This window comes from Callithrix jacchus, chromosome 5 (assembly GCF_049354715.1).
Source record: "Callithrix jacchus isolate 240 chromosome 5, calJac240_pri, whole genome shotgun sequence".
In the NCBI taxonomy this organism is placed as follows: domain Eukaryota; kingdom Metazoa; phylum Chordata; class Mammalia; order Primates; family Cebidae; genus Callithrix; species Callithrix jacchus.
The window spans coordinates 103,617,549-103,631,459 of record NC_133506.1 but is presented as its reverse complement, the minus strand read 5'-3'; the positions used below and the strand labels follow the sequence as shown (position 1 = coordinate 103,631,459).

Below are 13,911 nucleotides of genomic sequence, written 5' to 3'. Positions count from 1 at the left end.
CTTACAATTGTTTTTTAAAATCTCTGCAAGGTTGGTGGTAATGGCCTCACTTTCATTTCTGATTTTGGTTATTTATGTATCTTTGCTAATGTTTTTGTCAGTCTACTTCAAGGTATATTCATTCTGCTGATCTTTTCAAAGAACCAATTTTTGGTTAGAGTGTTTTTCTCTGCTATTTTTCTGTTCTCTCTTTTGTTTATCTCTACTTTAATCTTTATTATTTTCTTTCTTTTTTTGGTTTTGAGTTTAGTTTGCACTACTCTTTCTAGTTTCTTAATGTGTAAAGTTAGGTTATTGATTTGACTTTCTTTTTGTTTTTTTTTGAGACCGAGTCTTGCTCTGTTGCCATGCTGGAATTCAGTGGCACAATCTTGGCTCACTGCAACCTCTGCCTCCCACGTTTAAGCAATTCTCCTGCCTCAGTCTTCCGAGTAGCTGGGACTACAGGTACGTGCCACCACGCCTGGCTAATTTTTGTATTTTTAGTAGAGACGGGGTTTCACCATGTTGGCTAGGATGGTCTCAATCTCTTGATCTTGTGATCTGCTTGCCTCGGCCTCACAAAGTGCTGGGATTACAGGCATGAGACACTGCACCCAGCTGACATTTTTTTAATGTAGTCACTACAGCTATGACTTTCCCTCTGAGCCCTTTTTCTCACTGCATCCTATGAATTTTGGTATGTTGTGTATTCATTTTCATTTGTCTCTTATTGTTTTCTAATATCCCTGATGATTTTTTTTTGACCCATTAGTTGTTTAAGGCCAGGCGTGGTGGCTCATGTCTGTAATCCCAGTGCTTTGGGAGGCCAAGATGGGTGGATCACCTGAGATCAGGAGTTCAAGATCAGCTTGGCCAACATGGTGCAACCCTGTCCCTAGTAAAAATACCAAACATTAGCTGGATGAAGTGGTGGGTGCCTGTAATCCCAGCTACTCAGGAGGCTGAGACGGGAGAATTGCTTGAACTTGGGAGATGGAGGTTGCAGTGAGCCGAGATTGCACCATTGTACTCCAGTCTGGACTACAAGAGTGAAACTCCATCTCAAAAAAGAAAAAAAAGAATGAATTGTTTATTTTCTCTAGCTTTGTACATTTTCTAGTTTTCCTTTATTGATTTCTAACTTCATAAAGTTTTGCATTCTTCATTAAAGAACAGACAGATACTTTATGGTATCTATTTTTAAAAATCTATTGAGACTTGTTTTGTGGCTTACCATATGTTCTATCCTGGAGAATGTGCCATGTGTACTTGAGAAAAATGTGTATTCTGCTGTTATACTGGGTAGACTATTGTATATATGACTGTTAGGACTAATTGTAATTTTCACATGTGGTATAATGTAGGCATCCAGATTCATCCCTTTACATGTAGATATCAGTTGTCATGGTACCATTTGTTGAGGAGACTGCTTTTTCCGTGAAATTGTCTTGGCATCCTTGTCAAAAATCAGTTGGTTTCAGAGTAGAAGAGGGACTTTTAAAAATAATCAAGTGGTCATAGATGTATGGGTTTATTTCTGGACTCTCAATTTTATTCCATTGATCTATATGTCAATCCTTACGGCTTTACTACTTCAGTAAAGTTTTATAGCTTTCTTCATATTGGTCTGACACATTTCTGTTTGGTTTATTTCTAGATATTTTAAATTTTTGTTGCTATAATGAGATGAAGCTTTATAAAATTGTATTTTCATTGATAACCAAAAATATTAAATATTTAAAATTAGTTATTGATAGTATTGATAGGTAGTTCCTAGGAAATCAATTTACTTTTGTATTTTAATCTTGTATCCTGTGTTTATTTGGTAGGCATATAAAAAATTTGTGGCAAATACATATACCACAAAATTTACCATTTAAACTATGTTAAAGTGTACAATTCAGAGCCATTAAGTAAATTCACAATGTTATGCAACTGTTACCACTGTCTAGTTCCAGAATATTTTTATCATTACAAATGGAAACTCCATTTGGAAAGCCTTTCAAAGTTAAAGACTTGTGTCTTCAGTTCTGAGAGATTTCTTACGTTATTTATTCGAATATTTCATCGTGTTAACTCTTGGTTTACCCCTTCTGACACTTTTATAAGATTAATGTTAAATGTTCTGGATTGGTTGGGCATAGTGGTTCATGCTTATAATCTTAGCACTTTGGGAGGCCAAGGTGGGTAGAACACTTGAAGCCAGAAGTTCGAGACCAGCCTGAGCAATATAGCGAGACTTTGTCTTTAACAAAAAAAGAAAAAAAATACAAAAATTAGCCAGGCATGGTCATGTGCACCTATAGTCCCAGCTACTCAGGAGGCTGAGTATATGCTGTCATATACTCATATACATATACATAAGGGTATATGCTACCAACATGACATATTACTATTGATGTTAATATTGATCATTAGGCTGAGATAGTATTTGTCAGGTTTCTCTACTGAAAAGTTACTTTCCCTCTCTCATTTCCATATTGTACTCTTTGAGGGGAAGTCACTCTATGCAGTCCACACTTAAGGAGAGGTAGTTATGCTCTACATCCTTGAGCATGGAGTATCTACATAAATTATTTGGAATATTTCTGCACAGGAAATTTGTCTTTTTACTTATTTACTATAGTTATAGTTTTTTTTTTTTAACACTTCCTTACTTTCTGATACTACGAGATACTCCAGACACTACAAGATACTCTTGTATATACCTCCTATATACAAGATCGGCCCAATCCGATAATCAGCTATATCTCTCTGACTTTTTTTTAATTGGAGAGTGATCTTAGAAACCAAGATGCAAGCATCAGATGTTCTATATTCTTGTAAGTGTTCTTTTTAATAGCTTTTAATTTCTTCTAATTTCTCTGCTTTGAGGGTATTCATTCTTTTAAAGACTCCTTACATTTATTTTATTTAATGATATTTCCTTGGGTGGTATTAGTTATTCTGTTTGTTGAATTTAGTTATGAGGGTTATTTTTTTTAAACATTCCATGAATGTGCTTACATTTTAATTTGAGATTCTCTATTTGCTTTCCTATAGAGTTACTGTTTTCTATAGTTTGATGCCAATAATTGTGGGGGAAGGACAAGATGTGCAGATAGTGAAATCTGTTAATACTTCATTTTCTATGTGTATGGAAATCCTGCTTCTCTAGCCTAAACATCTATACACCTAAACTCAGTGCAGGGGAAAACACCTCTAGTGCCTGATGATTAGCTCAAATAGGGATGAAGATATACAAAAAGGTCAGTCTTTCCCCTATGGTCCATATCTACATCCTGTAAACTTGGGGTGCCTCAAATCTGCTCCCAAATTTTACAGTGGTCTCCACCATATCTTTTTAGTCCTATAGTTTCTTCAATTAGCTGAATTCCCCTGCCTTACACTTTTCAGAGATCTTCGAAATTCCTGACTACTGAACGCCCCCTTCGTGATTGCAGTATTCTTACGCAATTTTTTATTTTAAAAACCTACATACAACTTTTCCTGTCATTGCTAGAGATTTTGGTAGGGAGGGGCTGTAGGTGCCTATACTCAGTCCACCATCTTGGTCTAATATCTCCATCCTACATTTAAAAAATGAACATATAAAGGAAGCTGGAAATAAAATGATGAAGGGAAATATATTTACATATACATGTGTGGTAGACTCTTTGCTTACTCAGCACACATTTCCTCACCTGTTTTTTTTTTTTTTTTAGACAAGGTTTCACTGGAGTGCAGTGGTGTGATCATGGCTTACTGCAGCCTCGACCTCCAGGGCTTAAATGATTCTTCCACCTCAGCCTCCTGAGTAGCTGGGACCACAGGTGTGCACCACCATGCCTGGATAATTTTTTTATTGTTTGTAGAGACAGGATCTTCCTAATGTTGCCTAGGCTGATCTTGAACTCCTGGGCTTAAGCAGTCCTCCCGCCTCGGCCTCTCAAAATGTTGGGATTACAAATGTGAGCCACTGTGCCCAGCTTTCCCTACCTTTTTGCCTGCCAACTGAACCTCAATGTGTAGCAAATGAAAATCACTTGATATCAGAGAACCTGATGCAAACCCTGACATCAAGAAATAAATGATAATTGGTCTATACTATTCATAGTAATCCCATTTCCCTTTACTAGTGATTGGTCTGGGCATGTATCCTAGTTAGGGCCGAAGAAATGTAAAGGGAAGTCTTAGAGTGGGGAGTCTGGAATCTTCTCCCGGATAATAAAACAGAGCCTCAAGAGGAGAAAAACCCTTTGTTTTCAAAGGGGTTTTTTTGTTGTGAGGAAGTTATGGCTAGAGCTGTCATGGTCATCATGTGATCATGAGGTACAAGCACAAAAAATGAACAAAAATCAATAGAAACGGCCAAGCGAGGTAGCTCACATCTGTAATCCCAGCACTTTGGGAGGCCGAGGCAGGTAGATCACGAGGTCAGGAGTTCAAGACCAGCCTGACAAACATGCTGAAACCCCATCTCAACTACAAATACAAAAATTAGCTGGGCGTGGTGGCATGCACCTGTGATCTCAGCTACTCGGGAGGCTGAGGCAGGAGAATTGCTTGAACCCAGGAGGTGGAGGTTGCAGTGAGCCAAGATTGCACCATTGCACTCCAGCCTGGGTGACAGAGAGGGACTCTGTCTCAAAAAAAAAAAAAAAAAAAAAAAAATTAACATAAACGGCCTAGGTACTTAATGAAATTACTGAGCTGCTGAATGACAGTCAACAATAACTATCTTTATGGTTAAAGTCACTTTGTCTGATTTTCTGTTACTTTCAGCTGACATTGTTCCAATCCACTGTGTAAATACATATGAAAAATTTTTCAGATATTATTCTAAAGTCATGTAGATTAAAATTTACTTCTAACATTTCTTACATTTCACTTTTTTTTCCTCCCTCAGAATTAAACTTGGAGGGGCAGCAAAAGATTTCACCTGATTCAATAAAAGACTCTAAAACTGAAGCCTTAGGTAATATTGCAGTTAGAAAACCTGCAAAAGTGATTTTTGCTTTAGATGAAACTGAACTGGAATCAAAGCTAGAGCAACCATGGAAGAAAAATCTCTTTGAAAGGATGGAGGCAAGAGCCCAAGCAATGCAGCAGAAAATAATAGATAAGGAAAATCTGAAGAAGGAACTAGAAAAAAAGGCTGAAAAAAAACTCCCTAGGGATAATTTGGCCAAAGAGTGGTTTAATACTGAAAGCATGACCCTGAATAATCGTGTATATTTGCTTGACAAACTTCTACCCACCTTAATTCCTGGAATAGAAAATATGTTAACTCAAGTAGAAAAGAAGAAGGTTTTGACAGAAGTTGATACTCCAAGCAAGTTTGACCCAATTAATTATTTGGGGGAATATTTAATGAGAAACAATCCTTATTCTATCAAAGACCCAGGAATGTCTGGTTACCAGAGAGTGATGAAAGAAGTCACAGAAGACCTGAAGATATATGTTCCTGACACTATCTGCAACAGGTACAGTCTGTTATAGTTTCAGTTCATGATATGTCTCCTTACATTGAAAAACTAATAGAAAAATAACATAATTGTACAGACAGGACTTAAAAGAAGTGACTCTACAGTTATTCAAAAAGTATTTATTGAGCTACTAGTATGTGCTTCACTCCTTTTGAGGCACTGTGAATACTAACAAAATAAGTAAGTTTCTTGTATTCATAGATTTAATTATCTCACTATGACTCCAAGTGTATATTGATTGTTTTTTTAATTTCCCTGCACTGGAAAGTAAGGACTTTTAAAAAATTTAACTTTCCATATAGGCAATATATTCACCTGATTTAAAGGCCAATATGTAAAAAAAAGTTATACGGTGAAAAGTTTCCCTCCCATTCTTATCTTCCATCTACCCAGTACTCCACCTCCACCATAAATAACTACTATTACTAATTTTCTATAGATCCTTACAGAATTTCTTTATGCATACATAAGAAAATGAAAACATGGATTCTTAATTTTCTTTCTTTTACACAAAAGCATGTGATATGAGTTATAAATACCCATTTTTACCTTGCATTTATCTTTTGTCATATAGAAGATTTTTTAATTCGATATAGTCAAATTTAACTTTTATGGCATCAGGATTTTGAGGCACTGTTACATTTCAAAATATTAAAATAATTCTTCCATGTTCTCTTCCAAAATTATTATGATTTTAATTTTCATTTTAAATATTGACTCATTTGGAATTTATCCTAGTGTAACATGTAAGGATTCGACTTTATCCTTTTTCAAAAGTCTACTTAGTGGTCTCAGTAAAAGCTAAGTATCTATCTTTGCCCCACTAGGATTGAGCCTTTATTAATAAATTCATATATATTTTTTAGTATATTTCTGGATTTTTCTATCCTATTCCATTGGTCAGTCTTCCTTTCATGCATTAGTACCACACTCTTTAATAAGTGAAACTTTTAAATATATTCCACAGATCTGACAGTGCTGGTCCCCACTGTTTGCTCTTCCTTTCTGATGTCTCCTAGCTATCTTGTTTGTTTACTTTTTTTCACATGAATTATGGGAATAACTTCTCTACTCGAAAAAAAAATGGGGAGAGAAAACAAAAAAAAACCTTACAGGAATTTTTATTGAAATCTGATTACTTGTATTAATACTCTTAGAAAACCAAAATCTTCAAGGCTGCAATTAGCCAAGATTATACCACTGCACTCCAGCCTGGGCGCCAGAGTAAGACCCAATCTCAAAAAGAAAAAAAGAAAAATAAAAAAGCAGCCATACACACACACACACACACACACACACACACACACACCAGAAAACCAACATCTTTAATAATGATGAGTGTTTCCAGTGTCTTTCAATTTGCTCATCTTATTTTGTATGAATTAGTGTTGTCTTAAAGTTTTTTCATGGCTGGGTGTGGTGGCTCATGCCTGTAATCCCAGCACTTTGGGAGGCCAAGGCAGGTGGATTACCTGAGGTCAGAAGTTTGAGACCAGCCTGGCCAACATGGCAAAATGCTGTCTCTACCAAAAATACAAAAATTAGCCCAGCATGGTGGTGCACACCTCTAATCCCAGCTACTCGGAAGGCTGAGGTGGGAGAATAGCTTGAACCTGGGAGGCGGAGGCTGAAGTGAGCTGAGATGTACCACTACACTCCAGCCTGGGTAACAGAGTGAGACTCTGTCTTGGAAAAAAAGTTGTTTTTTTATTTTGCATAGGTTTTGTATCTCTCTTATTAGATTCATTACTAGTTCTTTTTATCATTCTTTGTTGCTATTTTAAGCAGGAATTTCTTCTCTTACTACATTTTCTATCTGCATATAGTCTGAAGACATTAAACCTACTAATTTCTGTATATTTTTGTGCCCTGCTACCTTACTGAGTTCTCTTACAGTAAAACTTCAGTTGATTTATTGGGTTTTCTAGGGAGGTAACCATTGTCTGCCAACAATAGTAGTTTTCTTTCTTCCTTTTCAATTTTTATACTAACATCTTCCTACTACCTCGAATACAATATTAAATAATAGTGGTGATATGGGCATCTTTGTATTTTTACAACTGTAGTAGAAGTGCTGCTTCTGTTACTGCTTCATTATGGGCAGAGTTTTGTTTTAGTTTTTTTGAGACAGTATCGCTCTTGCCCAGGCTGGAGTGTGATGATACGATCCCAGCTCATAGCAACCTCTTGTCTCCCAGGTTCAAGCGATTCTCTTGCCTCAGCCTCCTGAGTAGCTGGGATTATAGGTGCTTGCCACTATGCCCAGCTAAGTTTTGTATTTTTAGTAGAGACGGGGTTTCACCATGTTGGCCAGGCTGTTCTCGAACTCCTAACCTCGTGATCCGCCCACCTCGGCCTCCCCAAGTTCTGGGATTACCCAGCCTATGGGCAGTTTTTATATTATTAGTTCTATTCCATTTGGATATGAAAAACATTTTTATCTCAATGGGAAAATATATCTAATTTCTACCTTTCAGAGTGATTTTTAAAAATTAAGACGATTTTATCAAATGCTTTTCAACACCTACGGAAGTGATAATTTGATTCTCGCCTTAGTTTCCTTAATGATGAATTTTATTAATAGGTTTCCTAATATTTAACTATCTTAGAATTTCTTAAATAAATCCTACTTGGTTGCTATGTATATTAGTACACTGAAATATGCTTCCTACTAGTAAGACAAATATGCTTCCTACTAGTAAGACAATAAATAGTTCTTTCCTTTTAATTACAGATTTTCAGAATTCTATATATTTTATTTCTATCTACCTATCAGTAGTCACCTCCAATGGCAGCAAATGAAAAATGTTTTCCCCTTTTGGGAGAGGGTTCCTTTTTCAGTGTCATCATGGATGCATGGATTTTAATATATATTCAATATATTTTAATTAATTGTAGTCATTTTTTTTGTATTTTAGATGTTCAAATTGCACCAACTTTGGCTTCTGTGTTCTGACATTACCGCTTTAGTCTTTGAAAACTTCATGCATTTTTAAAATGGATTCCTGGCTCCTTTTAATGTGGATCACTCATCTGTGAGCTAGGAGTGCTCATAAATATTGTATAGTCATTGTTTCTAGGCCCTTCAGGACTAAAACATAATTTTTAGAGCCAATGACCTGTGGCCAGACATCACCTGCTGCCTCTTGGCTGCAGTGGCTGGCAGGCCTCCTGTACAACCTGCAGGCTCTGGACCCCAGTTCAGGAGGACCCTTCTTGATCCAGAAGGGGACCCTGGTCTCATTGAAGCCAGAGGGAGTCTTGCAGCGGCCTGTTAGACACGTGATCCAGTGCTTTGGAGGCAGGGTTTCAAGCTGGTGGGGATGAAGATCCTGCAGTCGGCCAGAGAACGTCCTTGTGAACACTACCAGGACCTGCTGAGGAAGCCCTTCTACCCAGTCCTTCTTAGCTACGTGAGCTCAAGGCTTGTTGATGGCCATGGTCTGGGAAGGGTACAATGTGGTCCACACCTTGAGGACCATGATAAAATACACTGACAGGGCTGAGGCTGACTCTGTGACCATGTGGGGAGACTTCAGCAACATCCACATCAGCAGGAACGTCCACACCAGCTATTCAGGATATCAGGGCCAGAGAGAGATCCAGCTCTGGGTTTGAAAGCAGTGAGCTGGCGAACTAGCTCCTCTAGACAGGGGCCACCACAGCAGCATCTTCCCAGCCTGAGGGTTCAGGCTGCCCTGGGCCACCCCAGCTTTGGTCCACCAAGACCAACTACCTCAGTCACAGGAAGCCCACACTCCTTCAAGTCTTTCCCCAAACCACTTTCCTGTGCACATTCTGCCCCACCCCAGCCTGGAGGACTTTGAGCCACAAACTTTATGTGCCTTTCTATATCCCAGCCAGCACAAGATTGGGCCAAATCCTTTCTGCAACAAATTACCAAACAACCTTTGGGGAGTCTTCAAAAGTGGGTAGTGAAACCTCCTCCCGCAAAAGGGAGACATTAAAATTCACTGTGCTGAGAAAAGAAAAATATAATTCTAAAAATCAGTTAATATTGACAGTTGCATATTAAATATAATGTGTCAGGGTTTTAACCTAAGTTCTTTGATATTTGTATTTCCTTTTCCTTTTTTTTTTTTTTTTTTGAGACTGAGTCTCGCACTGTTGCCCAGGCTGTAGTACAGTGGTGTGATCTTGGCTTACTGCAATCTCTGCCTCCTGGGTTCAAGCAATTCTTCTACCTCAGCCTCCTGAGTAGCTGGGGTTACAGGTGTGCGCCACCACGCCCAGCTAATTTTTTTTTTTTTTTTTTAGTAGAGACAGGGTTTCACCATGCTGGCCAGGATGGTCTCGATCTCCTGACCTCATGATCCGCCTGCCTCGGCCTCCCAAAATGCTGGGATTACAGGCCTCAGCCACCACGCCCAACCTGTATTTCCCTTTTTCTTATACAGAAAATCTTGGTTCCTAATGACATTGACATAACTACTGATTTGTTTTATCCTACAGTTTATGTAAAAGCTTCAAATTGGCTCAGTGCGGTGGCTCGTGCCTGTAATCCCAACACTTTGGGAGGCTGAGGTGGGTGGATCACCTGAGGTGAGGAGTTTGAGATCAGCCTGGCCAACATAATGAAACCCCCTCTTACTAAAAATACAAAAATTAGCTGGGTGTGGTGGCATGCGCCTGTAATCCCAGCTACTCAGGAGGCTGAGGCACAAGAATTGCTTGAACCCAGAAGGCAGAGGTTGCAATGAACCAAAATTGCACCACTGCACCCCAGCCTAGGTGACAGAATGAGACTCTGTCTCAAAAAATAAAAAGCTTCAAAATAATTATACCAACAAGCTTACTACTTATAAAAATATTACATAAGGCTTCACATTTATTTGCAGCTTTTTTGTCCTTAGATTATATCCCTTCCAGGTGCAGTGGCTCATACCTGTAATTCCAGCACTTTGGGAAGCCAAGATGGAAGGATCTTTTGAGCCCAGGAGTTTGAGACCAGCCTGGGGAACATAGCAAGACCTTGTCTCTACAAATAATAAAAAATAATTAGCTTGGCATGGTGGCAGGTGCCTACTACTCCCAGCTACTCCAGAGGCTGAGATGGGAGGATTATTTGAGATTGAAAGATCAAGACTGTAGTGAGTTGGGTCGTGCAACTGCACTCTACCTGGGTGACAGAGCAAGACCCTGTCTCACAAAAAAAAAAAAAAAAAAAAAAAAGTCTCACTAAGTATGTATATGTAAAAAATAGAGCCATGCAAAAAAACTAGAAAAAAAAAACAGGGGTTAAATCCCTTTATGCTGGAGGAAATCCTTTTTAACTATGACTCAAGATCATGAGAATTTTGAAAATTTTAATTACATAGAAATTAAAAGCTTTTTGCCTGGTAAATTGAGTCACAACTTCTCAGATCTGTTGTTGTAGTGCAAAAGCAGCCAGAGTAAATATGTAAGTGAGTGAGCATGGCTGTGTTCCAATGAAACTTTATTCATGGATACTGAAATTTGAATTTTGTATAATCTTCACATGCCACAAAATATTATTCCTTTTTAATGTAAAAAAATTAGGCTGAATACAGTGGCTCATACCTGTAATCCCAGCACTTTTAGAAGGTGAGGATGGCAGAATTACTTGAGCCCACAAGTTTGAGACCACCTGAGCAACACAGCGAGACCCTATCTCTAAAAATAAATAAATAAAATAAAAATTTAAAAACAAAAAATAAACTATTTAAAAATATAACAACCACTCAGCTTTTGAACCCTACAAAACCAATCAGTGAGCCAGATTTGGCCCCCAGGTTGTAGTTTGCTAAACTTTTTTCTAAATGATATCTATTAGGTTTCTTCCAGGTCTAAAACAAAAACAATACCTTTGAATTTCTGAACATCTTCCCAAATCTCCATCTTTTCTTTTTAATATTTTCTGACATACAGACCTACACTAAAATTTACAATTCTTTTTGACTTGTTTTAGTGCCCTTCCTATAGGGTAAATAACTAATTAGAGATTTAGAATGTAGTTCTTTTGGAATTAGGCACAGATATCCCTCTGGAATAAAGTTAAGAGGTATATGTAGAACTCCTGTTTTATGTGTGGCTATGAAATTTTTATTTTCAGTAGAAACAGGCTTTCTAAGATCATGGTTGTCTATCAATGACACCAGAATCACCTGGGGTGCTTGGTTAAAAGTACAGATTCCTAGATCCTTCCTCAGATCTTCTGAATCAGAAACTTTAGGAATGCATTTAAAACAAGTTCCATAAGAGGTTATATTTGCACACTAAAGATTCAAGATCAAATTAAAGAGAAACCAAATTAAGAGAGTTTTAGTACTAGTGAAAACTTCCAATAGCATTCAGGAAGCAGTTTCATTAAATTTAATAAATAGCTTAAGGAACATTTCCGCTCACCATCTGTTCTTGCAGTGCAATAAATTAGACTGTATTTAAATCTATTTCCATTAAAAATACTTACAATCTGTGAACCGATGTCAAGTCTGTAAATGGATATATTGACAAATCCTTCCTCTTGTTACAAATATGTAAATCTCAGTGGGTACATAAAACCCTAGACATTTATCAGTGGCTATAATAAGATAGTAATGAACACAATAGGGCTTTGGTTCCATTGCCAACCAATGCCATGACACAGGAGATTTAGGTTGTTTCACTGATGCTTCTTGAACTGGGAGTTTGACTTCTTAGGGTCATTCTAGGCTTGGTAAAAGTTTTAGTTAATAGATGCTCTATGGAAGCAACACTGTTGCAGAAATTTCATGAAATAGTTAATCAACAATGCTTTGTGCCTAGATTGTTAAGATCAGGGCTTTATTTTTTTCTGGCAAAAATCCAAAATCTGTATGTCAACAGATGATGGTGTCTGGCATTTGCAGAATATTCAGAAATCCTAAGGATGTTTTACAACACTGTGTTCTGTTCCCAATGCTATCGACTTAAAGCTTATATACCCAGCAATCTTAGTAAAAACAGTCCTGCTTTGAAATTCTCAGAACTGTATCATTGTTTGTGTTGCCTTCAATCCATTGCAAAGCTTTAGAAAAGTCCATTCACTTTAGGAATGAACATTTTCCTTACTTAGAGCCAAGGAAAAATGTCAAGGAAAATTTATTTGGTTTATTGAGACTTTATCTTCTTGTGATAATGTTTAAGTGTTTATTTGCTTCAGCTTGATCCAAAAAGCTTTTGTCTGTCTACTTTCTAGGACAAAGGGATTCATCTCTCTTAGGTGTCTAAAAACAACAGATAGAGAAGGCACTCCTTACTTATTGGGAATAATTTTCATAGTGGTAGCCACTATATCTGAAAAATACAGTATCACTGCTATTTGTAGGTTTTATATGTGCAACGTAATTTACTACTTTTCATTGGGGTTCTTGAAAGACATAAATATAAAATTGAAGTAGACTTTAATTCTTACATGCAATTTTGGACAACTGTAAAGTAGGTTAGGTTTGTATCATTTGTTTTTCTTCATATTTTCTTTTCTTTTATTATCCTTTTTTAAAAGTATCTTTTTCCTCTGACTCTTGATTCCTCCAATGTTTAGGATTACATATTTGAAGGTTAATACCACCTTATGAATTGATAATGAAAAATATTTGCTCCTAAAATAGGATTACAAATTTTTAATAGCCTAATTATGATGGTGATTACACATATTCATATATGTTAAAATTCATAAAACTATGTGCCAAAAAAGGTAAATTTTACTGTATGTTTTTTAATGTAAAACTTTTAAGCAGTAAAAAATATGAAAACTGTTAATGTTAGAATTTCAGACTATTCTATTATACTACAAATTGGCTCTCTTTTCTCCACTAGTCTTGGTACATAATATCTTAGAATGAGTTCAAATGAACCAGAAAGTAGATCTAAGAGACCCAAAACAGAAGCTTGTATCTTTTCCTGTATAATGCATACCCAGTTTTTTCTTGGTAGTGATCTCTTATCATTGCATATTCACTATGGGGTCTGTGTTGTACTTTGAGATATCTTTTGGGCATTTTTCCTGTGACTCCTCTTTATTAGCCTTATGCATTAATAATGGAACTTTTTTTTTTTTCCGACAGCGTCTTGCTCTGTCCCTAGGCTGAAGTGCAGTGGCACCATCTCAGCTCACTGCAACCTCCGCCTCCCGGGTTCAAGCTAGTCTCCTGCCTCAGCCTCCTGAGTGGCTGGGACTACAGGCATGTGTTACCATGTCCAGCTAATTTTTATATTTTTAGTAGAGATGGCGTTTCACCATGTTTGCCAGGATGGTCTCAATCTCTTGATCCGCCTGCCTCAGCCTCCCAAAGTGCTGAAATTACAGGCGTGAGCTGCCACACCCAGCCAATAATGAAACATTTAATCCATAAAGAGAGAGAAAAACGCGGAGGTGTTTCAAAGAATTACTTTCTCTACCACAGCTACATAGAAGAGAACAAGTTGGTATAGACTCAAGACTTAAGGATACATACACCAA

The 13,911-nt window shown here is 37.3% G+C and overlaps 1 protein-coding gene across 19 annotated transcripts in view; it reads left to right on the top strand.

Moving 5' to 3' along the window:
- EFCAB5 (EF-hand calcium binding domain 5) overlaps nucleotides 1–13,911 on the top strand; it is a 160,258-nt gene that overhangs the window by 48,556 nt on the left and 97,791 nt on the right. For 14 of the 19 annotated variants that reach the window (XR_013535801.1, XM_035303248.3, XM_078373902.1 and 11 more), the window contains one exon: nucleotides 4,871–5,447. The exons of 4 other annotated variants lie outside the window; for them this stretch is intronic. Coding sequence is in view for 14 of the 15 variants with exons in the window: in XM_035303248.3 (XP_035159139.2) it covers nucleotides 4,871–5,447 (577 nt within the window). In the remaining variant the exon portion in view is untranslated. Of the gene's footprint in view, nucleotides 1–4,870; nucleotides 5,448–9,149; nucleotides 9,379–13,911 lie in introns of those variants that run through there. One more of the 19 variants, XM_035303251.3, reaches the window with a different exon arrangement.